The sequence below is a fragment of the Oncorhynchus keta genome, chromosome 4 (assembly GCF_023373465.1).
Source record: "Oncorhynchus keta strain PuntledgeMale-10-30-2019 chromosome 4, Oket_V2, whole genome shotgun sequence".
In the NCBI taxonomy this organism is placed as follows: domain Eukaryota; kingdom Metazoa; phylum Chordata; class Actinopteri; order Salmoniformes; family Salmonidae; genus Oncorhynchus; species Oncorhynchus keta.
This window is the reverse complement of record NC_068424.1, coordinates 87,496,478-87,523,132: the sequence shown is the minus strand read 5'-3', so window position 1 is coordinate 87,523,132 and position 26,655 is coordinate 87,496,478. Positions and strand designations below refer to the sequence as shown.

Below are 26,655 nucleotides of genomic sequence, written 5' to 3'. Positions count from 1 at the left end.
GTGGAGGATTGTACGAGGAAAAGTTCAGAGTCAACACCGTAAACCATTGATAACACAACAAACCATTGATAACTCTAATGCCTTTAGGGACACGTTCATAAAGATGCTCTGACACACAGTGGACTGTAAATGGAGTCAAAACCAGGGCATCTATATGACACTAATGACCTGTCAGAGTTCATCAGTCCTGTTAGTCTTAATAACAGCTGACTGCAGTCCCAGTTCCCTTTACAGATGACCTGGAGGACAGGGAGGATCCTCTGAATAACAGAGATATGATGATGTTGGCTAGATCCCCTGTCATAACAGGAGAGGAATGAGAGAGGAGACTTGGGCTGACCCTCAAATAGAGACAGAGTCCTGGACTGGCCCTCATATAGAGACAGAGACCTGGACTGACCCTCATATAGAGACAGAGTCCTGGACTGACCCTCATATAGAGACAGAGTCCTGGACTGACCCTCATATAGAGACAGATACAGAGTCCTGGACTGACCCTCATATAGAGACAGATACAGAGTCCTGGACTGACCCTCATATAGAGACAGATACAGAGTCCTGGACTGACCCTCAAATAGAGACAGAGTCCTGGACTGAGCCTCATATAGAGACAGAGTCCTGGACTGACCCTCATATAGAGACAGAGTCCTGGACTGACCCTCATATAGAGACAGAGTCCTGGACTGACCCTCATATAGAGACAGAGACAGAGTCCTGGACTGACCCTCATATAGAGACAGAGACAGAGTCCTGGACTGACCCTCAAATAGAGACAGAGTCCTGGACTGACCCTCATGTAGAGACAGAGTCCTGGACTGACCCTCATATAGAGACAGAGACAGAGTCCTGGACTGACCCTCATATAGAGACAGAGTCCTGGACTGACCCTCATATAGAGACAGAGTCCTGGACTGACCCTCATATAGAGACAGAGTCCTGGACTGACCCTCATATAGAGACAGAGTCCTGGACTGACCCTCATATAGAGACAGAGTCCTGGACTGACCCTCAAATAGAGACAGAGTCCTGGACTGACCCTCATATAGAGACAGAGACAGAGTCCTGGACTGACCCTCATATAGAGACAGAGTCCTGGACTGACCCTCATATAGAGACAGAGTCCTGGACTGACCCTCATATAGAGACAGAGACAGAGTCCTGGACTGACCCTCATATAGAGACAGAGACAGAGTCCTGGACTGACCCTCATATAGAGACAGAGTCCTGGACTGACCCTCATATAGAGACAGAGTCCTGGACTGACCCTCATATAGAGACAGAGACCTGGACTGACCCTCATATAGAGACAGAGTCCTGTACTGACCCTCATATAGAGACAGAGACAGAGTCCTGGACTGACCCTCATATAGAGACAGAGACAGAGTCCTGGACTGACCCTCATGTAGAGACAGAGTCCTGGACTGACCCTCATATAGAGACAGAGTCCTGGACTGACCCTCATATAGAGACAGAGACCTGGACTGACCCTCATATAGAGACAGAGTCCTGGACTGACCCTCATATAGAGACAGAGACCTGGACTGACCCTCATATAGAGACAGAGACCTGGACTGACCCTCATATAGAGACAGAGACCTGGACTGACCCTCATATAGAGACAGAGTCCTGGACTGACCCTCATGTAGAGACAGAGACCTGGACTGACCCTCATATAGAGACAGAGTCCTGGACTGACCCTCATGTAGAGACAGAGTCCTGGACTGGCCCTCATATAGAGACAGAGTCCTGGACTGACCCTCATATAGAGACAGAGACCTGGACTGACCCTCATATAGAGACAGAGTCCTGGACTGACCCTCATATAGAGACAGAGACAGAGTCCTGGACTGACCCTCATATAGAGACAGAGTCCTGGACTGACCCTCATATAGAGACAGAGTCCTGGACTGACCCTCATATAGAGACAGAGACCTGGACTGACCCTCATATAGAGACAGAGTCCTGGACTGACCCTCATATAGAGACAGAGTCCTGGACTGACCCTCATATAGAGACAGAGACAGAGTCCTGGACTGACCCTCATATAGAGACAGAGACCTGGACTGACCCTCATATAGAGACAGAGTCCTGGACTGGCCCTCATATAGAGACAGAGACAGAGTCCTGGACTGACCCTCATATAGAGACAGAGACAGAGTCCTGGACTGACCCTCATATAGAGACAGAGTCCTGGACTGACCCTCATATAGAGACAGAGACCTGTCTCTAAGCTGCTAACTGATCTCTTCCCATCTTTCTCCTCATCTCCTCTGCTCTTTCTCCTCTCTTTCACCTCCTCTTCTCTCGCATGCTCTCTGCTCCTTTTCTCTCCATTTCCTCTCCTCCCCTCCTTCTCCTTCTCTCTCTCCTCTCCTCTCTCTCTTGCTCTTCTCTCCTCTCTAGCTGATAGCAGAGGATTGGCCGTTTGGGGTTCATGTATGCAAGTTGATGCCATTTATCCAGAAGGCTTCAGTAGGAATCACTGTCCTCAGCCTGTGTGCCCTGAGCATCGACAGGTCAGTAACAAACACACACACACAAACGGATGACCTCACATTCACACACATATGGATCGTAAGTGGAGAAAATGTCTCTGTGTGTGTGTGTCTAGGTACCATGCGGTGACATCATGGAGTAGGGTGAAGAGGATAGGGATCCCGCTGTGGAAGGCTATGCAGGTCACATTCATATGGCTGGTTGCTGTCCTGCTGGCTGTTCCTGAGGCTGTGGCCTTTGACATGATGGAGATGCCTTATAGAGGCAGCAAGCTACGAGTCTGTCTGTTACACCCCCAACAGAACACTGCTTTTATGAAGGTACACACAAACACATTGTATCTTGACTGCCCCCCCTATATATATGTTCTACCATGACATTACCCCAATACATCACTCTGTTCTACCATGACATTACCCCAATATATCACTCTGTTCTACCATGACATTACCCCAATATATCACTCTGTTCTACCATGACATTACCCCAATATATCACTCTGTTCTACCATGACATTACCCCAATATATCACTCTGTTCTACCATGACATTACCCCAATATATCACCCTCTGTTCTACCATGACATTACCCCAATATATCACCCTCTGTTCTACCATGACATTACCCCAATATATCACTCTGTTCTACCATGACATTACCCCAATATATCACCCTCTGTTCTACCATGACATTACCCCAATACATGACCCTGTTCTACCATGACATTACCCCAATATATCACTCTGTTCTACCATGACATTACCCCAATATATCACCCTCTGTTCTACCATGACATTACCCCAATATATCACCCTCTGTTCTACCATGACATTACCCCAATATATCACTCTGTTCTACCATGACATTACCCCAATATATCACTCTGTTCTACCATGACATTACCCCAATATATCACTCTGTTCTACCATGACATTACCCCAATATATCACTCTGTTCTACCATGACATTACCCCAATATATCACCCTCTGTTCTACCATGACATTACCCCAATATATCACTCTGTTCTACCATGACATTACCCCAATATATCACCCTCTGTTCTACCATGACATTACCCCAATATATCACCCTGTACTACCATGACATTACCCCAATATATCACCCTGTTCTACCATGACATTACCCCAATATATCACCCTCTGTTCTACCATGACATTACCCCAATATGTCACCCTCTGTTCTACCATGACATTACCCCAATATATCACCCTCTGTTCTACCATGACATTACCCCAATATATCACCCTGTACTACCATGACATTACCCCAATATATCACCCTCTGTTCTACCATGACATTACCCCAATATATCACCCTCTGTTCTACCATGACATTACCCCAATATATCACCCTCTGTTCTACCATGACATTACCCCAATATATCACCCTGTTCTACCATGACATTACCCCAATATATCACCCTGTTCTACCATGACATTACCCCAATATATCACACTGTTATACCATGACATTACCCCAATATATCACCCTGTTCTACCATGACATTACCCCAATATATCACTCTGTTCTACCATGACATTACCCCAATATATCACCCTCTGTTCTACCATGACATTACCCCAATATAACACCCTCTGTTCTACCATGACATTACCCCAATACATGACCCTGTTCTACCATGACATTACCCCAATATGTCACCCTCTGTTCTACCATAACATTACCCCAATATATCACCCTGTTCTACCATGACATTACCCCAATATATCACCCTCTGTTCTACCATGACATTACCCCAATACATGACCCTGTTCTACCATGACATTACCCCAATATATCACCCTGTTCTACCATGACATTACCCCAATATATCACCCTCTGTTCTACCATGACATTACCCCAATATATCACCCTCTGTTCTACCATGACATTACCCCAATATATCACCCTCTGTTCTACCATGACATTACCCCAATATGTCACCCTCTGTTCTACCATAACATTACCCCAATATATCACCCTCTGTTCTACCATGACATTACCCCAATATGTCACCCTGTACTACCATGACATTACCCCAATATATCACCCTCTGTTCTACCATGACATTACCCCAATATATCACCCTCTGTTCTACCATGACATTACCCCAATATATCACCCTCTGTTCTACCATGACATTACCCCAATATATCACCCTGTACTACCATGACATTACCCCAATATATCACCCTGTTCTACCATGACATTACCCCAATATATCACCCTCTGTTCTACCATGACATTACCCCAATATGTCACCCTCTGTTCTACCATGACATTACCCCAATATATCACCCTCTGTTCTACCATGACATTACCCCAATATATCACCCTGTACTACCATGACATTACCCCAATATATCACCCTGTACTACCATGACATTACCCCAATATATCACCCTGTTCTACCATGACATTACCCCAATATATCACCCTGTACTACCATGACATTACCCCAATATATCACCCTCTGTTCTACCATGACATTACCCCAATATATCACCCTCTGTTCTACCATGACATTACCCCAATATATCACCCTCTGTTCTACCATGACATTACCCCAATATGTCACCCTCTGTTCTACCATAACATTACCCCAATATATCACCCTCTGTTCTACCATGACATTACCCCAATATGTCACCCTGTACTACCATGACATTACCCCAATATATCACCCTCTGTTCTACCATGACATTACCCCAATATATCACCTCTGTTCTACCATGACATTACCCCAATATATCACCCTGTACTACCATGACATTACCCCAATATATCACCCTGTTCTACCATGACATTACCCCAATATATCACCCTCTGTTCTACCATGACATTACCCCAATATGTCACCCTCTGTTCTACCATGACATTACACCAATATATCACCCTCTGTTCTACCATGACATTACCCCAATATATCACCCTGTACTACCATGACATTACCCCAATATATCACCCTGTACTACCATGACATTACCCCAATATATCACCCTGTTCTACCATGACATTACCCCAATATATCACCCTGTACTACCATGACATTACCCCAATATATCACCCTCTGTTCTACCATGACATTACCCCAATATATCACCCTCTGTTCTACCATGACATTACCCCAATATATCACCCTCTGTTCTACCATGACATTACCCCAATATATCACCCTGTACTACCATGACATTACCCCAATATATCACCCTGTTCTACCATGACATTACCCCAATATATCACCCTCTGTTCTACCATGACATTACCCCAATATATCACCCTCTGTTCTACCATGACATTACCCCAATATATCACCCTCTGTTCTACCATGACATTACCCCAATATATCACCCTGTTCTACCATGACATTACCCCAATATATCACCCTGTTCTACCATGACATTACCCCAATATATCACACTGTTATACCATGACATTACCCCAATATATCACCCTGTTCTACCATGACATTACCCCAATATATCACTCTGTTCTACCATAACATTACCCCAATATATCACCCTCTGTTCTACCATGACATTACCCCAATATATCACCCTCTGTTCTACCATGACATTACCCCAATACATGACCCTGTTCTACCATGACATTACCCCAATATGTCACCCTCTGTTCTACCATAACATTACCCCAATATATCACCCTGTTCTACCATGACATTACCCCAATATATCACCCTCTGTTCTACCATGACATTACCCCAATACATGACCCTGTTCTACCATGACATTACCCCAATATATCACCCTGTTCTACCATGACATTACCCCAATATATCACCCTCTGTTCTACCATGACATTACCCCAATATATCACCCTCTGTTCTACCATGACATTACCCCAATATATCACCCTCTGTTCTACCATGACATTACCCCAATATGTCACCCTCTGTTCTACCATAACATTACCCCAATATATCACTGTTCTACTCATGACATTTCTAATATGTCACCCTGTACTACATGACATTACCCCAATATATCACCCTCTGTTCTACCATGACATTACCCCAATATATCACCCTCTGTTCTACCATGACATTACCCCAATATATCACCCTCTGTTCTACCATGACATTACCCCAATATATCACCCTCTGTTCTACCATGACATTACCCCAATATGTCACCCTGTACTACCATGACATTACCCCAATATATCACCCTCTGTTCTACCATGACATTACCCCAATATATCACCCTCTGTTCTACCATGACATTACCCCAATATGTCACCCTGTACTACCATGACATTGCCCCAATATATCACCCTCTGTTCTACCATGACAGTACCCCAATATATCACATGACATTACCCCAACATATCACCCTGTTCTACCATGACATTGCCCCAATATATGACTGCTGAAAGCAGCAGACTTGTGGCAGTGTTGTAACCATGATATGTGTGTTCTCAGTTCTACCAGGATGTGAAGGACTGGTGGTTGCTAGGGTTTTATTTCTGTCTTCCTCTGGCCTGCACCGGCGTCTTCTACACCCTGATGTCCTGGGAGATGTTGAGCAGGAAGAAAGGCATGAGGATCGCTCTTAACGACCACATGAAACAGGTCTGTCTGTCTGTCTGTCTGTCTGTCTGTCTGTCTGTCTGTCTGTCTGTGTTTAACCTGTCTGTGTGTGTGTTCAACCTGTCTGTGTGTGTGTTTAACCTGTCTGTGTGTGTGTTTAACCTGTCTGTGTGTGTGTTTAACCTGTCTGTGTGTGTGTTTAACCTCAGTCTGTGTGTGTGTTTAACCTGTCTGTGTGTGTGTTTAACCTGTCTCTGTGTGTGTTTAACCTGTCTCTGTGTGTAAGTCGCTCTGGATAAGAGCGTCTGCTAAATGACTTAAATGTAAATGTAAATGTGTGTGTTTAACCTGTCTGTGTGTGTGTTTAACCTGTCTGTGTGTGTGTTTAACCTGTCTGTGTGTGTGTTTAACCTCAGTCTGTGTGTGTGTTTAACCTGTCTGTATTCCAACGAGCATCAGATTCCTTAACACAGATGGACTATTAAACACAACCCCAGCCCTACAGTATTCATCTATATGTCCTGTCAAACAGATAACATATCTAAAAGTATGTGGACACCCCTTCAAATGAGTGGATTTGGCTATTTCAGCCATAGCCGTTGATGACTGATGTATAAAATGGAGCACACAGCCATGCAATCTCCATAGACAAACACTGACAATGTTGACTTTCAACGTGGCACCATCATAGGAAGCCACTTTTCTGACAAGTCAGTTTGTCAAATGTCTGCCCTGCTAGAGCTGCCCCGGTCAACTGTTAGTGCTGTTATTGTGAAGTGGAAACCTCTAGGAGCAACAACAGCTCAGCCACGTATCTCATATGTATATACTGTATTCTATTCTACTGTAGTCAATGCCACTCCCACATTGCTCGCCCTAATATTTATATATTTCTTAATTCCATTGTACTACATTTAGATTTATGTGTATTGTTGTGAATTATTAGATATTACTGCACTGTTGGAGCTCGGAACACAAGCATTTCACTACACCCGCAATAACATCTGCTAAATATGTGACCAATAAAATGTGATTTGAAGTGGTGGGCCACATGCTCAGAGAACGGGGTTACTGAAGTGTGCAGCTTGTAAAAATCATCTGTCCTTTGTTGCATCACTACCGAGTTCCAAACTGCCTCTGGAAGCAACGTCAGCACTATAACTGTTAGTCGGGAGCGTCATGAAATGGTTTTCCATGGCCGAGCAGCTGCACACAAGCCTAAGATCACCAGATTGCATAGCGGAGAAGGTACGGTGGGATTCGAAATGGTCGGTAATCAGTTTTTTAAACTTGGCTTTCGAAGACCTTAGAAAGGCAGGGTAGGATAGATATAGGTCTGGGTCTAGAGTGTCTCTCTTTAAATAGGGGGATGACCACGGCAGCTTTCCAATCTTTGGGAATCTCAGGTGATACGAAAGAGAGGTTGAACAGGCTAGTAATATATATAATAATAATAATAATAATATATGCCATTTAGCAGACGCTTTTATCCAAAGCGACTTACAGTCATGTGTGCATACATTCTACGTATGGGTGGTCCCGGGAATCGAACCCACTACCCTGGCGTTACAAGCACCATGCTCTACCAACTGAGCTACAGGACTACTAATATGGGTTGCAACATTTTCGGCAGGTAAAAAGAGAGGGTCCAGATTGTCTAGCCCGGCTGATGTGTAGGGGTCCAGATTTTGAATCTCTTTAAGAGCGTCAGCTATGTGGATTTGGGTGAAGGAGAAATGGGGAGGCTTGGGCAAGTCTTCCTGAGCCGTGATTCAGACACGGCGAGGACATCCGGGTTGGCAGAGTGTGCTAAAGCAGTGAATAAAACAAACTTAGGGAGGAGGCTTCTAATGTTAACGTGCAAGAAACCAAGGTTTTAACGGTTACAGAAGTAAACAAATGATAGCGCCTGGGGAATGGGAGTGGAGCTGCAGGGCCTGGGGAATGGGAGTGGAGCTGCAGGGCCTGGGGAATGGGAGTGGAGCTGCAGGGCCTGGGGAATGGGAGTGGAGCTGCAGGGCCTGGGGAATGGGAGTGGAGCTGCAGGGCCTGGGGAATGGGAGTGGAGCTGCAGGGCCTGGGGAATGGGAGTGGAGCTGCAGGGCCTGGGGAATGGGAGTGGAGCTGCAGGGCCTGGGGAATGGGAGTGGAGCTGCAGGGCCTGGGGAATGGGAGTGGAGCTGCAGGGCCTGGGGAATGGGAGTGGAGCTGCAGGGCCTGGGGAATGGGAGTGGAGCTGCAGGGCCTGGGGAATGGGAGTGGAGCTGCAGGGCCTGGGGAATGGGAGTGGAGCTGCAGGGCCTGGGGAGTGGGAGTGGAGCTAGGTACTGCAGGGCCTGGGGAGTGGGAGTGGAGCTAGGTACTGCAGGGCCTGGGGAGTGGGAGTGGAGCTAGGTACTGCAGGGCCTGGGGAATGGGAGTGGAGCTGCAGGGCCTGGGGAGTGGGAGTGGAGCTAGGTACTGCAGGGCCTGGGGAATGGGAGTGGAGCTGCAGGGCCTGGGGAGTGGGGTGGAGCTAGGTACTGCAGGGCCTGGGGAGTGGGAGTGGAGCTAGGTACTGCAGGGCCTGGGGAGTGGGAGTGGAGCTAGGTACTGCAGGGCCTGGGGAATGGGAGTGGAGCTGCAGGGCCTGGGGAGTGGGAGTGGAGCTAGGTACTGCAGGGCCTGGGGAATGGGAGTGGAGCTGCAGGGCCTGGGGAGTGGGAGTGGAGCTAGGTACTGCAGGGCCTGGGGAGTGGGAGTGGAGCTAGGTACTGCAGGGCCTGGGGAATGGGAGTGGAGCTGCAGGGCCTGGGGAGTGGGAGTGGAGCTAGGTACTGCAGGGCCTGGGGAGTGGGAGTGGAGCTAGGTACTGCAGGGCCTGGGGAGTGGGAGTGGAGCTAGGTACTGCAGGGCCTGGGGAATGGGAGTGGAGCTGCAGGGCCTGGGGAGTGGGAGTGGAGCTAGGTACTGCAGGGCCTGGGGAATGGGAGTGGAGCTGCAGGGCCTGGGGAGTGGGAGTGGAGCTAGGTACTGCAGGGCCTGGGGAGTGGGAGTGGAGCTAGGTACTGCAGGGCCTGGGGAGTGGGAGTGGAGCTAGGTACTGCAGGGCCTGGGGAATGGGAGTGGAGCTGCAGGGCCTGGGGAGTGGGAGTGGAGCTAGGTACTGCAGGGCCTGGGGAATGGGAGTGGAGCTGCAGGGCCTGGGGAGTGGGGTGGAGCTAGGTACTGCAGGGCCTGGGGAGTGGGAGTGGAGCTAGGTACTGCAGGGCCTGGGGAATGGGAGTGGAGCTGCAGGGCCTGGGGAGTGGGAGTGGAGCTAGGTACTGCAGGGCCTGGGGAGTGGGAGTGGAGCTAGGTACTGCAGGGCCTGGGGAGTGGGAGTGGAGCTAGGTACTGCAGGGCCTGGGGAATGGGAGTGGAGCTGCAGGGCCTGGGGAGTGGGAGTGGAGCTAGGTACTGCAGGGCCTGGGGAATGGGAGTGGAGCTGCAGGGCCTGGGGAGTGGGAGTGGAGCTAGGTACTGCAGGGCCTGGGGAGTGGGAGTGGAGCTAGGTACTGCAGGGCCTGGGGAGTGGGAGTGGAGCTAGGTACTGCAGGGCCTGGGGAATGGGAGTGGAGCTGCAGGGCCTGGGGAGTGGGAGTGGAGCTAGGTACTGCAGGGCCTGGGGAATGGGAGTGGAGCTGCAGGGCCTGGGGAGTGGGAGTGGAGCTAGGTACTGCAGGGCCTGGGGAGTGGGAGTGGAGCTAGGTACTGCAGGGCCTGGGGAATGGGAGTGGAGCTGCAGGGCCTGGGGAGTGGGAGTGGAGCTAGGTACTGCAGGGCCTGGGGAGTGGGAGTGGAGCTAGGTACTGCAGGGCCTGGGGAGTGGGAGTGGAGCTAGGTACTGCAGGGCCTGGGGAATGGGAGTGGAGCTGCAGGGCCTGGGGAGTGGGAGTGGAGCTAGGTACTGCAGGGCCTGGGGAATGGGAGTGGAGCTGCAGGGCCTGGGGAGTGGGAGTGGAGCTAGGTACTGCAGGGCCTGGGGAGTGGGAGTGGAGCTAGGTACTGCAGGGCCTGGGGAGTGGGAGTGGAGCTAGGTACTGCAGGGCCTGGGGAATGGGAGTGGAGCTGCAGGGCCTGGGGAGTGGGAGTGGAGCTAGGTACTGCAGGGCCTGGGGAATGGGAGTGGAGCTGCAGGGCCTGGGGAGTGGGAGTGGAGCTAGGTACTGCAGGGCCTGGGGAGTGGGAGTGGAGCTAGGTACTGCAGGGCCTGGATTAACCTGTGTATGTGTTGTATCTCCTGTGATATGTGTTGTCTATAAGTGTTGTATGTGGATGGGTTGGGGTGTAGGGTTGGAGCATAGTCTGAAGGTAGGGAGGGGCAGCTGTTCCATAGGGAAACACCATCTTGTAGTGGATGGGAGTTTCAACTGGAAGCGAGTGGAGTGTGCAGAGGAGCGGGTGACTTGGAAAGATTGAAAACCAGGCGGGCTGCAACGTTCTGATTAAGTTGCGGAAAAACGCATGTCAACAATGTTATAAATTGTCTGACCTCTGTAATTGCCGACAAGGGTTTTGCCACCAAGTACTAAGTCATGTTTTGCAGAGGGGTCAAATACTTATTTCCCTCATTAAAATGCAAATCAATTTATAACATTTTTGACCTGCGTTTTCTGGATATTTTTGTTGTTTTTCTGTCTCTCACTGCTCAAATAAACCATTAAAATTATAGATTGATCATTTCTTTGTCAGTGGGCAAACGTACAATATCAGCAAGGGATCAAATACATTTTTCCCTCACTGTAGATTTTTAGTCGGGCCTTTTTGGTAGGTTTCCTCGAGCTCAGAGATTTCAGATTCAAAGACATTCAGTTCCGCACCGTATTTCTCTTCAACCCTTTCGTTTAGGAAATGATCTGTCCCCTAGGCTTTCAATGCAATCCAAAGAATGAAACTGTCAGGAGCGGAGGATTTGTTTGTCAAAGTAAAACATATTAATTTGCTCTTTGATGAATGCACAAAATTCAGGTTGCTTCAGGAGTGTAGAATTTAGTCTCCATCTATATGCTCCATTTACCTTGGTAGGAATGGAGATTGATAATACCAGAGGAGAATGGTCACTAAGCAATTTGGGAAGATAATCGGTATCTAACACTCTATGAAACAGTTGTGTCGAAAGTAAAAAGTGAACTACGCGTGTATGTGTTGTGTGGGTGTGAATAAAAAGAGTAGTCCCTATCCTGTGGGTGCAACTGTCTCCAGATGTCTAGTAAATTGAGATCTTTCATGAATGACATGGTGAGCTTGCCGGCTTTGGTAAGAAGTGAGGGTTTATCAGAAGACCTATCAAGAACTGTATCTAAACAAAAATTGAAATCTCCTCCAGCCAGTAGCCATCCTGGTGGTGCTTGAGCAGCCTGAAGGAAGACATTCTGAATAAACATATGGTCATCGAAGTTAGGAGCATAAATATTCAATAGGGTCCAAGACTGTGAAAACATATGCCCCTGCACCAAAACAAACCTGCCAGAGGGATCAGAGATGGTGTTGTTGACTCTGAAAACATATTCCCCTGCACAAACAAACCTGCCAGAGGGATCAGAGATGGTGTTGTTGACTCTGAAAACATATTCCCCTGCACCAAAACAAACCTGCCAGAGGGATCAGAGATGGTGTTGTTGACTCTGAAAACATATTCCCCTGCACCAAAACAAACCTGCCAGAGGGATCAGAGATGGTGTTGTTGACTCTGAAAACATATGTCCCTGCACCAAAACAAACCTGCCAGAGGGATCAGAGATGGTGTTGTTGACTCTGAAAACATATTCCCCTGCACCAAAACAAACCTGCCAGAGGGATCAGAGATGGTGTTGTTGACTCTGAAAACATATTCCCCTGCACCAAAACAAACCTGCCAGAGGGATCAGAGATGGTGTTGTTGACTCTGAAAACATATGCCCCTGCACCAAAACAAACCTGCCAGAGGGATCAGAGATGGTGTTGTTGATTCCCCGCACCAAAACAAACCTGCCAGAAGGGGATGTGTCTACTTATCAAAATTGCAGTTCCTCTTCCTTTGGAGTTAAGAGGATGCATGCAAAAACTAGTCCTACACATTCCCTCTTTAGTTTATTGTGTTCACTGGATTTAAGATGTGTTGTTCTGTTGGCGCGTTCGATTTCCAACGGCTTGGTGAAGTTGGTTATACCTCATCCTAGGACCTCCTCCTAGGACCTCATCCTAGGACCTCCTAGGACCTCATCCTAGGACCTCCTCCTAGGACCTCATCCTAGGACCTCCTCCTAGGACCTCATCCTAGGACCTCCTCCTAGGACCTCCTCCTAGGACCCTCCTAGGACCTCATCCTAGGACCTCCTCCTAGGACCTCCTCCTAGGACCTCATCCTAGGGCCTCCTCCTAGGACCTCATCCTAGGACCTCCTCCTAGGACATCATGGATCCATTGAGTGAAGAAACGGACCGGGTCACAGCCCTTGCTGTCCTCTTTCAATCTGATAACACAGGGATATTACTACGTCTGCTCTGGTTCTCCATCTGGTCTACCTTGTTTTTGAGATAGACATTGTCCTTCTACAGCTCTATCAGAACCTGGTCATGTCTAGTGACGTTATCTTCAACTGTGCTAATGCGCAACTCAGCCTCAGTCGTTCTCAAAAGGAGATCATTCAGGGAGGATTTCAGGTCGTCAATGGAAGAATGTTCAGAGTTAATCTTGCTAATCTTGCTATGCTAATCTTGCTAGCTGTAGCGTTATCGTTTTCTTGGCAATCAACAACGTTTTGGTCATCCTTTTTGCGTCTCGGCTTTTTGGGAAAGTAAATACTTGACAATTTATCTGGCGATGTTAGAATATTGTTTCAACGTTGTTATTTAGGTAATAATAGGATAACTATTATCCTATCCTATAACTATTGAAGAGCTCGGTTTGTCAACGCTCAGCTCTGAGGCATCACGTGCTCCCCAAGCTGCAGGGGTTTCAGGGCGGGGAGCCCAGCCAACAATGAGTTGCAGTATACAGGAGATGACCTGTGCCTGGATTAGGACCTGCGCCGCTTCCTGTGTGAGGTCGTACTCTACTGATGCTGTAGCTCTTGGAGCGGGCCTTTGATGTTATCAGAAAACGACAGGGTGTTGTCCAGGGTCACGCCAAGGTTCTTTGCATTCTATGAGAGCGGCATACCTTCCCGGGAGGAAGAGCAGCTCCACCTTGTTGTGGTTGAGCTTGAGGTGGTGGGCAGAAATCCAAGATGAGATATCTGCCAGGCACGGAAAGATGCGTGTCGCCACCTGGGTGTCAGAAGGGGGAAGGAGAAAAGTAGTTGAGTGTCATCCTCATAGCAATGATAGGAGAGACCCTGTGAGGATATGACCGAGCCAAGTGACTTGGTGTATGGAGAGAAGAGGAGAGGGCCTAAAACCGAATCCTGGGGGACACCAGTAGTGAGAGTACGTGATGCAGACACAGATCCTCTCCGTGTATTTGTATTTATTATGGATCCTCATTAGTTCTGCCAAGGAAGCAGCTACTCTTCCTGGAGTACAGCAAAATTAAGGCAGTTATACATTTAAAAACATATTTTCGTGGCACCTGACCACACGACTGAACAATAGTTCAGGTGCGACAAAACTAGGGCCTGTAGGACCTGCCTTGTTGATGTTAAAAAGGTAGAGCAGCGCTTTATTATGGACAGACTTCTCCCCATCTTAGCTACTGTTGTATCAATATGCTTTTTACCATGACAGTTTACAATCCAGGGTTACTCCGAGCAGTTTAGTCACCTCAACTTGCTCAATTTCCACATTATTTATTACAAGATTTAGTTGAGGTTTAGGTTTTTAGTGAATGATTTGTCACAAATACAATGCTTTTAGTTTTAGAAATATTTAGGACTAACTTATTCCTTGCCACCCACTTTGAAACTAACAAACTATTTGTTAACCTCTCTATGGTAGGGATCGCGTCCCACCTGGCCAACATCCAGTGATTGCAGAGCGCCAAATTCAAATCCAGAAATACTCATTATAACGATTCAGAAAAGATACAACTATTTTACATAGGTTTAAATGTTAACTTCTTGTGAATCCAACCACGGTGTCAGATTTTAAAAATGCTTTACGGCGAAAGCATACCTTACAATTATTTGAGAACATAGCCCAGCAGACAAATCATTACAAACAGTAACCAGCCAAGTAGAAGAGTTACACAAGTCAGAAATAGAGAGAAAATGAATCACTTACCTTTGATGATCTTCATATGTTTGCACTCTGAAGACATTCATTTATTCAATAAATGTTCCTTTTGTTCGATAAAGTCTCTCTTTATATCCAAAAACCTCAGTTTTGTTCACACGTTTTCTTCAGTAATCCACAGGCTCAAACGCAGTCACAACAGGCAGACAAAAAATCCAAATTGTATCCGTAAAGTTCATATAAAGATGTCAAACTATGTTTATATTCAATCCTCAGTTTGTTTTTAGCCTAAATAATCAATAATATTTCAACCGGACAATAACGTCGTCAATATAAAAGGTAAACAAGAAAGGCACTCTCTCGGTCGCGAGCATGAAAAAGCTCTGTGACACGGTAGGGTCCACTCATCCAGACTGCTCTTACTCCCTCATTTTTCAGAAAAGAAGCCTGAAACAATTTCTAAAGACTGTTGACATCTAGTGGAAGGCATAGAAACTGCCATTTGAGTTCTAAGTCAATGGATACTGTAATGGCAAAAAACTACAAAAAAAATCTAATCCTACTTCCTAAATGGATTTTTCTCCTGCCAAATCAGTTCTGTTATACTCACAGACATTATTTGAAAAGTTTTGGAAACTTTAGAGTGTTTTTTACTAATTATATGCATATCCTATATTCTGGGCCTTCTGGGTAGAAGGCAGTTTAATTTGGGCATGCTTTTCATCCAAAATTCCAAATGCTGCCCCCCACCCTAGAGAAGTTAAGTGTTGCAGTCATTTCAGTCGCTGTAGTAGCTGCCATGTATAGTGGGGAGTCATCCTTATACATAGACATACTGGCTTTACTCAAAGCCAATGACATGTCGTTAGTAAAGATTGGGAAAAGAAATGGACCTAGACAGCTGCCCTGGGGAATTCCTGATTCTACAGTAATGAGCCTAGACAGCTGCCCTGGGGAATTCCTGATTCTACCAGTAATGGGCCTAGACAGCTGCCCTGGGGAATTCCTGATTCTACCTGGATTATGTTGGAGGAGGCAGAGCCTGAGACGCCCAGCCCTGAGAGGATGGAGAGGAGGACCTGATGGTTCACGTGTCGAAGGCAGCGGATAGATCTAGGAGGATGAGAACCGAGAGAGAGTCAGCTTGGAAGTGTGGAGAGCCTCCGTGACATAGAGGAGAGCAGTCTGGGTTGAGTGACCCGTCTTGAAGGTTAGGATCTAGAATATTGTTCTGAAAGAGATAGCGAGAGAGTTGGTTAGAGACAGCACGCTCAAGTGTTTTGGAAAGAAAAGAAAGAAGGGATACAGGTCTGTAGTTTTTGACGTCTGATGAGTCGAGTGCTGGTTTCTTGAGGAGGGGAGCGACTCTGCCATTTTGAAGTCAGAGGGGACGTTGCCAGTGGTCAGGGATGAGTTGATGAGGGAAGTGAGGAATGGGAGAAGGTCTCCAGAGATGGTCTGGAGAAGGGAGGAGTGGATGGGGTCAAGTGGGCAGGTTGTCAGGTGGCCAGACCTCACGAGTCACAGATTTTCATCAGGAGAGAGAGGAGAGAAAGAGGTCAAGGGGTAGGGTAGTTCTTTGTCAGTGGGACCAGTGGACTCAATAGGATGAGTGAATGAGGAGCGGATGTCGTCAACCTTCTTTTCAAAGTGTTTGACAAAGTCGTCCGCAAAGAGATAGGAGGAGGGGGTGGAGGATTGAGAAGGGAGGGGAAGGTGGAAAATCATTTCTTAGGATTAGAGGCAGAAGCTTGACATTTAGAGTGTTAGAAAGTGGCTTTAGCAGCAGATACAGAGGAACAGAAGGAAGAGAAGAGGGAGTAAAATAATTATTTAGTTTTCCTCCATTTTCACTCAGCTGCCTGCAGCCCTGTTCTGTAAGCTCGTAATGAGTCATTCAGCTGCCTGCAGCCCTGTTCTGTAAGCTCATAATGAGTCACTCAGCTGCCTGCAGCCCTGTTCCGTAAGCTCACAATGAGTCACTCAGCTGCCTGCAGCCCTGTTCTGTAAACTGAGTCACTCAGCTGCCTGCAGCCCTGTTCTGTAAGCTCGTAATGAGTCATTCAGCTGCCTGCAGCCCTGTTCCGTAAGCTCACAATGAGTCACTCAGCTGCCTGCAGCCCTGTTCTGTAAGCTGAGTCATTCAGCTGCCTGCAGCCCTGTTCCGTAAGCTCACAATGAGTCACTCAGCTGCCTGCAGCCCTGTTCTGTAAGCTGAGTCACTCAGCTGCCTGCAGCCCTGTTCTGTAAGCTCGTAATGAGTCATTCAGCTGCCTGCAGCCCTGTTCTGTAAGCTCGTAATGAGTCATTCAGCTGCCTGCAGCCCTGTTCTGTAGACTCGTTAGGAGTCACTCAGCCACGGAACAGGAGGGAAGGGCAGAGCCGGCCTGGAGTAAAGGGGACAGTGTGTGTCATAGGATGTGGAAAGGGAGGAGTGTGGGGTCGAAGAGACAGAATCAGGAGACAGAAGGGAGAAGGATTTAACAGAAGGGAGAGTTGATAAGATAGAAGAGGAGAAAGTAGTGGGAGAGAGAGAGCGAAGATTGTGATGGACAATGACCATCTGGGTAGGAGCTGAGTGGTTAGGGTTGGAGGAAAGGGAGATTGAAAAGGAAACAAAGTAGTCAAATCAAATCAAATAAAATTATATTTGTCACATACACATGGTTAGCAGATGTTAATGCGAGTGTAGCGAAATGCTTGTGCTTCTAGTTCCGACAATGCAGTGATAACCAACAAGTAATCTAACTAACAATTCCAAAACTACTGTCTTATACACAGTGTAAGGGGATAAGGAATATGTACATAAGGATATATGAATGAGTGATGGTACAGGGCAGCATACAGTAGATGGTATCGAGTACAGTATATGCATATGAGATGAGTATGTAGACAAAGTAAACAAAGTGGCATAGTTAAAGTGGCTAGTGATACATGTATTACATAAGGATGCAGTCGATGATATAGAGTACAGTATATACGTATGCATATGAGATGAATAATGTAGGGTAAGTAACATTATATAAGGTAGCATTGTTTAAAGTGGCTAGTGATATATTTACATCATTTCCCATCAATTCCCATTATTAAAGTGGCTGGAGTTGGGTCAGTGTCAATGTCAGTGTGTTGGCAGCAGCCACACAATGTTAGTGGTGGCTGTTTAACAGTCTGATGGCCTTGAGATAGAAGCTGTTTTTCAGTCTCTCGGTCCCAGCTTTGATGCACCTGTACTGACCTCGCCTTCTGGATGATAGCGGGGTGAACAGGCAGTGGCTCGGGTGGTTGATGTCCTTGATGATCTTTATGGCCTTCCTGTAACATCGGGTGGTGTAGGTGTCCTGGAGGGCAGGTAGTTTGCCCCCGGTGATGCGTTGTGCAGACCTCACTACCCTCTGGAGAGCCTTACGGTTGAGGGCGGAGCAGTTGCCGTACCAGGCGGTGATACAGCCCGCCAGGATGCTCTCGATTGTGCATCTGTAGAAGTTTGTGAGTGCTTTTGGTGACAAACCGAATTTCTTCAGCCTCCTGAGGTTGAAGAGGCACTGCTGCGCCTTCTTCACGACGCTGTCAGTGTGAGTGGACCAATTCAGTTTGTCTGTGATGTGTATGCCGAGGAACTTAAAACTTGCTACCCTCTCCACTACTGTTCCATCGATGTGGATGGGGGGGTGTTCCCTCTGCTGTTTCCTGAAGTCCACAATCATCTCCTTAGTTTTGTTGACATTGAGTGTGAGGTTATTTTCCTGACACCACACTCCGAGGGCCCTCACCTCCTCCCTGTAGGCCGTCTCGTCGTTGTTGGTAATCAAGCCTACCACTGTTGTGTCGTCCGCAAACTTGATGATTGAGTTGGAAGCTTTGCGTGGCCACGCAGTCGTGGGTGAACAGGGAGTACAGGAGAGGGCTCAGAACGCACCCTTGTGGGGCCCCCGTGTTGAGGATCAGCGGGAAGGAGATGTTGTTGCCTACCCTCACCACCTGGGGGCGGCCCGTCAGGAAGTCCAGTACCCAGTTGCACAGGGCGGGGTCGAGACCCAGGGTCTCGAGCTTGATGACGAGCTTGGAGGGTACTATGTTGTTGAATGCCGAGTGATCAGAGACCAAAGGTCAAAAGAGGCAAGGATGGGAAAGAGTTGTGTCTAGCTCATTGAGGAACTCTCCAAGGTGTCTAGCTCATTGAGGAACTCTCCAAGGTGTCAAGCTCATTGAGGAACTCTCCACGGTGTCTAGCTCATTGAGGGACTCTCCAAGGTGTCTAGCTCATTGAGGAACTCTCCAAGGTGTCTAGCTCATTGAGGAACTCTCCAAGGTGTCTAGCTCATTGAGGAACTCTCCAAGGTGTCTAGCTCATTGAGGAACTCTCCAAGGTGTCTAGCTCATTGAGGAACTCTCCAAGGTGTCTAGCTCATTGAGGAACTCTCCAAGGTGTCTAGCTCATTGAGGAACTCTCCAAGGTGTCTAGCTCATTGAGGAACTCTCCAAGGTGTCTAGCTCATTGAGGAACTCTCCAAGGTGTCTAGCTCATTGAGGAACTCTCCAAGGTGTCTAGCTCATTGAGGAACTCTCCAAGGTGTCTAGCTCATTGAGGAACTCTCCAAGGTGTCTAGCTCATTGAGGAACTCTCCAAGGTGTCTAGCTCATTGAGGAACTCTCCAAGGTGTCAAGCTCATTGAGGAACTCTCCAAGGTGTCTAGCTCATTGAGGAACTCTCCACGGTGTCTAGCTCATTGAGGAACTGTCCAAGGTGTCTTGCTCATTGAGGAACTCTCCAAGGTGTCTAGCTCATTGAGGAACTCTCCGAGGTGTCTAGCTCATTGAGGAACTCTCCGAGGTGTCTAGCTCATTGAGGAACTCTCCGAGGTGTCTAGCTCATTGAGGAACTCTCCGAGGTGTCTAGCTCATTGAGGAACTCTCCGAGGTGTCTAGCTCTTTGAGGAACTCTCCGAGGTGTCTAGCTCATTGAGGAACTCTCCGAGGTGTCTAGCTCATTGAGGAACTCTCCAAGGTGTCTAGCTCATTGAGGAACTCTCCAAGGTGTCTAGCTCATTGAGGAACTCTCCAAGGTGTCTAGCTCATTGAGGAACTCTCCAAGGTGTCTAGCTCATTGAGGAACTCTCCAAGGTGTCTAGCTCATTGAGGAACTCTCCAAGGTGTCTAGCTCATTGAGGAACTCTCCGAGGTGTCTAGCTCATTGAGGGACTCTCCAAGGGCACCTGCGGGCGATAGATGACAACAATGTTAAGCTTGAGCTGTCTTTAGTTGTTACTTTCCTGTAGTTTCCCCTGTCTTTAGTTGTTACTTTCCCGTAGTTTCCCCTATCTTTAGTTGTTACTTTCCTGTAGTTTCATTTTGAAATTAGAACTAATGAATTGTTGGAAGCAAAATTATTTATTTTGTAATAATAAGCGATTAAATAAAACACTTTCCTGTAGTTTCCCTATCTTTAGTTGTTACTTTTAGTTTCCCCTGTCTTTAGTTGTTACTTTCCCTGTCTTTAGTTTCCCCTGTAGTTTAGTTTTAGTTTTACTTTCCTGTAGTTTCCCCTGTCTTTATCTTTGGTTGTTACTTTCCTGTAGTTTCCCTATCTTTAGTTGTTACTTTCCTGTAGTTTCCCCTATCTTTAGTTGTTACTTTCCTGTAGTTTCCCTATCTTTAGTTGTTACTTTCCTGTAGTTTTCCCTATCTTTAGTTGTTACTTTCCTGTAGTTTCCCCTGTCTTTAGTTGTTACTTTCCTGTAGTTTCCCCTATCTTTAGTTGTTACATTCCTGTAGTTTCCCTGTTTCCCCTGTATTTCCTGTAGTTTCCCCTATCTTTAGTTGTTACTTTACTGTAGTTTCCCCTGTCTTTAGTTGTTACTTTCCTGTAGTTTCCCCTGTCTTTAGTTGTTACTTTCCTACAGTTTCCCCTATCTTTAGTTGTTACTTTCCTACAGTTTCCCCTGTCTTTAGTTGTTACTTTCCTACAGTTTCCCCTATCTTTAGTTGTTACTTTCCTGTAGTTTCCCCTGTCTTTAGTTGTTACTTTCCTGTAGTTTCCCCTGTCTTTAGTTGTTACTTTCCTGTAGTTTCCCCTGTCTTTAGTTGTTACTTTCCTGTAGTTTCCCCTATCTTTAGTTGTTACTTTACTGTAGTTTCCCCTGTCTTTAGTTGTTACTTTCCTGTAGTTTCCCCTGTCTTTAGTTGTTACTTTCCTACAGTTTCCCCTATCTTTAGTTGTTACTTTCCTGTAGTTTCCCCTGTCTTTAGTTGTTACTTTCCTGTAGTTTCCCCTGTCTTTAGTTGTTACTTTCCTGTAGTTTCCCCTATCTTTAGCTGTTGCTTTCCTGTAGTTTCCCCTGTCTTTAGTTGTTACTTTCCTGTAGTTTCCCCTATCTTTAGTTGTTACTTTCCTGTAGTTTCCCCTGTCTTTAGTTGTTACTTTCCTGTAGTTTCCCCTATCTTTAGTTGTTACTCAGCCTTTGCTTGCTTTTCTCCAGTTGTAAGTTTTGGCTCATTCATTCCAGCAACGTAGCACCTTGCATCTCACTGCTGGTTTGTTTCTGAAGCTAGAGCAGGGTCCTGGTTGGTCCCAGGATGGGAGACCAGATACAGCTGGGTTAGTGGTAAAAAAAATAAACGTGGGGACTCATGTAAAATAATAACAAATATAAATTATTCACATGAAAATTCACAGGATTTTTTCATGTTTTTGTTTTGCAACAGCGGGGCCTCTGAGCTTGAATTCTTTCGAACAGCATGTGGTAGTGTGTGTGTGTACAGTATATAACAGCAGCCCAGAGGGAGCCTTCTTCACATGACCTTTTCACAAAAAGACGTTAAAAATAAACTCAGCAATCTCTGCTGTCATCAAATATATGAACTCTGATAACCTATGTGATATACATGCTGTGTAAAAGCCTAACCCTGTATGTGTCTGTGTAGCGTCGCGAGGTGGCTAAGACAGTCTTCTGCTTGGTGGTGATCTTTGCACTGTGCTGGCTACCGCTCCATCTCAGCCGCATCCTGAAGAAAACGATCTATGATCAGAACGACCCCAACCGCTGTGAACTACTCAGGTACACACACCATGCCTGCCCGGTGGTCCATTGTTCTGTGGTTCCTGACTTCCTGTCGATGTGATGCTGACCCCTGATCTATAACCCCTGTAGTTTCCTGCTAGTGATGGATTATATCGGTATCAACATGGCGTCTCTCAACTCCTGTATCAACCCTGTCGCTCTCTACTTCGTCAGCCAGAAGTTCAAAAACTGTTTCAAGGTGAGAGTATTTTATCATACAGCTGTCTGCAGAAATGGAAAACGAAAACCTCTATTTAATCTGCAGCTGTTATGAATCCTCTACCTCTATTTAATCTGCAGCTGTCATGAACCCTCTACCTCTATTTAATCTGCAGCTGTCATGAACCCTCTACCTCTATTTAATCTGCAGCTGTCATGAACCCTCTACCTCTATTTAATCTGCAGCTGTCATGAACCCTCTACCTCTATTTAATCTGCAGCTGTCATGAACCCTCTACCTCTATTTAATCTGCAGCTGTTATGAACCCTCTACCTCTATTTAATCTGCAGCTGTCATGAACCCTCTACCTCTATTTAATCTGCAGCTGTCATGAACCCTCTACCTCTATTTAATCTGCAGCTGTCATGAACCCTCTACCTCTATTTAATCTGCAGCTGTTATGAACCCTCTACCTCTATTTAATCTGCAGCTGTTATGAATCCTCTACCTCTATTTAATCTGCAGCTGTTATGAATCCTCTACCTCTATTTAATCTGCAGCTGTTATGAACCCTCTACCTCTATTTAATCTGCAGCTGTTATGAACCCTCTACCTCTATTTAATCTGCAGCTGTTATGAATCCTCTACCTCTATTTAATCTGCAGCTGTTATGAACCCTCTACCTCTATTTAATCTGCAGCTGTTATGAATCCTCTACCTCTATTTAATCTGCAGCTGTCATGAACCCTCTACCTCTATTTAATCTGCAGCTGTCATGAACCCTCTACCTCTATTTAATCTGCAGCTGTCATGAACCCTCTACCTCTATTTAATCTGCAGCTGTTATGAACCCTCTACCTCCATTTCATGAAAGAGATAAAGGGATTGCAATGTACCAACATTCAGATAGAAACTAAAGCTGAGGCATTGAATCTAACTCGTATTTATGTGTCTGTAGTCTTGTCTGTGCTGCTGGTGTACAAGGAGCAGGAATGTGATTCCAGAGAGAGGCGGTGTCCGCTGGAAGGGAAGCTGTCATGGCAACGAACTCGACAGAACAAGCTCTCGTTCCAGTCAGAAATACACCTCCACCTACACACACACACACACACACACACACACACACACACACACACACACACACACACACACACACACACACACACACACACACACACACACACACACACACACACACACACACATTCATGCATGAACACACACTAGCCCTTCCCTCCTGTCCAGTCCAGCTAAACCCAACCCAACCCAGCCCCATCCCCCTCCTTCTAAACCCAACCCAACCTAACCCAGTCCCATCCCCTCTCCTTCTAAACCCAACCTAACCCAGTCCCATCCCCTCTCCTTCTAAACCCAACCTAACCCAGCCCCATCCCCTCTCCTTCTAAACCCAACCTAACCCAGTCCCATCCCCTCTCCTTCTAAACCCAACCTAACCCAGTCCCATCCCCTCTCCTTCTAAACCCAACCTAACCCAGCCCCATCCCCTCTCCTTCTAAACCCAACCTAACCCAGCCCCATCCCCTCTCCTTCTAAACCCAACCTAACCCAGCCCCATCCCCTCTCCTTCTAAACCCAACCTAACCCAGTCCCATCCCCTCTCCTTCTAAACCCAACCTAACCCAGCCCCATCCCCTCTCCATCTAAACCCAACCTAACCCAGCCCCATCCCCTCTCCTTCTAAACCCATCCCCTCTCCTTCTAAACCCAACCTAACCCAGCCCCTAACCCAGCCCCATCCTCCTTCTAAACCCAACCTAACCCAGCCCCATCCCCTCTCCTTCTAAACCCAACCTAACCCAGCCCCATCCCCTCTCCTTCTAAACCCAACCTAACCCAGCCCCATCCCCTCTCCTTCTAAACCCATCCTCTCTCCTTCTAAACCCACCTAACCCAGCCCCATCCCCTCTCCTTCTAAACCCAACCTAACCCAGTCCCATCCCCTCCTTCTAAACCCAACCTAACCCAGCCCCATCCCCTCTCCTTCTAAACCCAACCTAACCCAGCCCCATCCCCTCTCCTTCTAAACCCAACCTAACCCAGTCCCATCCCCTCTCCTTCTAAACCCAACCTAACCCAGCCCCATCCCCTCTCCTTCTAAACCCAACCTAACCCAGTCCCATCCCCTCTCCTTCTAAACCCAACCTAACCCAGTCCCATCCCCTCTCCTTCTAAACCCAACCCAGCCCCCCCTCTCCTTCTAAACCCAACCTAACCCCCCATCCCCTCTCCTTCTAAACCCAACCTAACCCAGTCCCATCCCCTCTCCTTCTAAACCCAACCTAACCCAGTCCCATCCCCTCTCCTTCTAAACCCAACCTAACCCAGTCCCATAAACCCAACCTAACCCCCCTAACCCAGCCCCTCCCTTCTAAACCCAACCTAACCCAGCCCCATCCCCTCTCCTTCTAAACCCAACCTAACCCAGCCCCATCCCCCTCCTTCTAAACCCAACCTAACCCAGTCCCATCCCCATCCCCTCTCCTTCTAAACCCAACCTAACCCAGTCCCATCCCCTCTCCTTCTAAACCCAACCTAACCCAGTCCCATCCCCTCTCCTTCTAAAAACCCAAGCCCCATCCCTCTCCCTAAACCCAGTCCCATCCTCTCTCCTTCTAAACCCAACCTAACCCAGTCCCATCCCCTCTCCTTCTAAACCCAACCTAACCCAGTCCCAACCCCTCTCCTTCTAAACCCAACCTAACCCTGCCCCATCCCCCCTCCTTCTAAACCCAACCTAGCCCCATCCCCCCTCCTTCTTAACCCAACCTAACCCAGACCCATCCCCTCTCCTTCCAAACCCAACCTAACCCAGCCCCATCCTCTCTCCCTTGGCCCCATTCCCAGTCACTTGTTCTTACTGGGACTGACGGGTTGACAATGCTGTGACATCACTGTGTAGCAATGAAACAGACAGCCTGCATCAGACGAAAACAAACCAATGACCCAAGCTAGCCCTAATACTTACCATGGATTGAAGCAAAGCAAAGCTATCCCTAATACTTACCATGGAGGGAAGCAAAGTTATCCCTAATACTTACCATGGAGGGAAGCAAAGCTATCCCTAATACTTACCATGGAGGGAAGCAAAGCAAAGCTATCCCTAATACTTACCATGGAGTGAAGCAAAGCAAAGCTATCCCTAATACTTACCATGGAGGGAAGCAAAGCTATCCCTAATACTTACCATGGAGGGAAGCAAAGCTATCCCTAATACTTACCATGGAGGGAAGCAAAGCAAAGCTATCCCTAATACTTACCATGGAGGGAAGCAAAGCTATCCCTAATACTTACCATGGAGGGAAGCAAAGCTATCCCTAATACTTACCATGGAGGGAAGCAAAGCAAAGCTATCCCTAATACTTACCATGGAGGGAAGCAAAGCAAAGCTAGCCCTAATACCTACCATGGAGTGAAGCAAAGCTATCCCTAATACTTACCATGGAGGGAAGCAAAGCAAAGCTATCCCTAATACTTACCATGGAGGGAAGCAAGGCAAAGCTATCCCTAATACTTACCATGGAGGGAAGCAAAGCTATCCCTAATACTTACCATGGAGGGAAGCAAATTAAAGGTATCCCTAAGCAAAGCTATCCCTAATACTTACCATGGAGGGAAGCAAAGCTAGCCCTAATACTTACCATGGCGGGAAGCAAAGCAAAGCTATCCCTAATACTTACCATGGAGTGAAGCAAATTAAAGGTATCCCCAAGCAAAGCTATCCCTAATACTTACCATGGAGTGAAACAAATTAAAGCTATCCCTAATACGTACCATGGAGTGAAGCCAGGCTAGCCTTAATACTTACCATACTGACATCTGAATTAGATGTTGAGTTACACATGATGACCAGACCAGACAAAAGCTAGTGTTTCTCACAGTAGCAGACAAGGTTTATCTCAATACTGGCATCAGACAGAGAGGGGCCAACTTAATGTCTGCAGGGCTGGATCATCATGTGATACACAGCACAGAGCAGAGCCAGGAGAGGACAGAGATGAAATGCCATGGCACATTAGAGTCATGCGGTCGGATTGACTTCACAAAGACCGTTAACAAGCGACAGGTAAATCTCTGTAATACTGTTATGATCATGTTAAGATCTGTGTATGCTGTTGTTTCGTCTTCTTACAGCTAGTGGTCCTCTGTAGAAAGCCTTACCTGAGGTTGCAAAGTTCCCA

At 47.0% G+C, this 26,655-nt stretch overlaps 1 protein-coding gene and 1 long non-coding RNA gene across 46 annotated transcripts in view; one reads left to right on the top strand and one right to left on the bottom strand.

Annotated features, from left to right (window-relative positions):
* LOC127929794 (endothelin receptor type B-like) overlaps positions 1-24,152 on the top strand; it is a 57,676-nt gene extending 33,524 nt beyond the window's left edge. For both annotated transcript variants that reach the window (XM_052518164.1, XM_052518165.1), the window contains exons 3-8: positions 2,404-2,516; positions 2,612-2,816; positions 6,960-7,109; positions 22,160-22,293; positions 22,387-22,495; positions 23,415-24,152. In XM_052518164.1, the coding sequence (XP_052374124.1) occupies positions 2,404-2,516; positions 2,612-2,816; positions 6,960-7,109; positions 22,160-22,293; positions 22,387-22,495; positions 23,415-23,672 (969 nt within the window). In that variant the 3' untranslated portion in view covers positions 23,673-24,152. The remainder of the gene's footprint in view (positions 1-2,403; positions 2,517-2,611; positions 2,817-6,959; positions 7,110-22,159; positions 22,294-22,386; positions 22,496-23,414) is intronic.
* LOC127929795 (uncharacterized) lies at positions 23,704-25,357 on the bottom strand. 44 transcript variants are annotated; one of them, XR_008136340.1, is made up of 7 exons: positions 25,101-25,239; positions 24,720-24,793; positions 24,435-24,619; positions 24,363-24,399; positions 24,055-24,091; positions 23,870-24,017; positions 23,704-23,832 (listed from the first exon to the last, which is right to left on the bottom strand). It is a non-coding gene; the product is annotated as an uncharacterized LOC127929795 (long non-coding RNA). The 44 variants fall into 44 exon arrangements; XR_008136319.1 differs by lacking the exon at positions 24,363-24,399 and adding an exon at positions 24,232-24,305 and having other exon boundaries at positions 24,055-24,128; XR_008136327.1 differs by lacking the exon at positions 24,363-24,399 and adding an exon at positions 24,232-24,305 and having other exon boundaries at positions 23,870-23,980; positions 24,055-24,128.
* Positions 25,358-26,655: the final 1,298 nt, after the last annotated feature.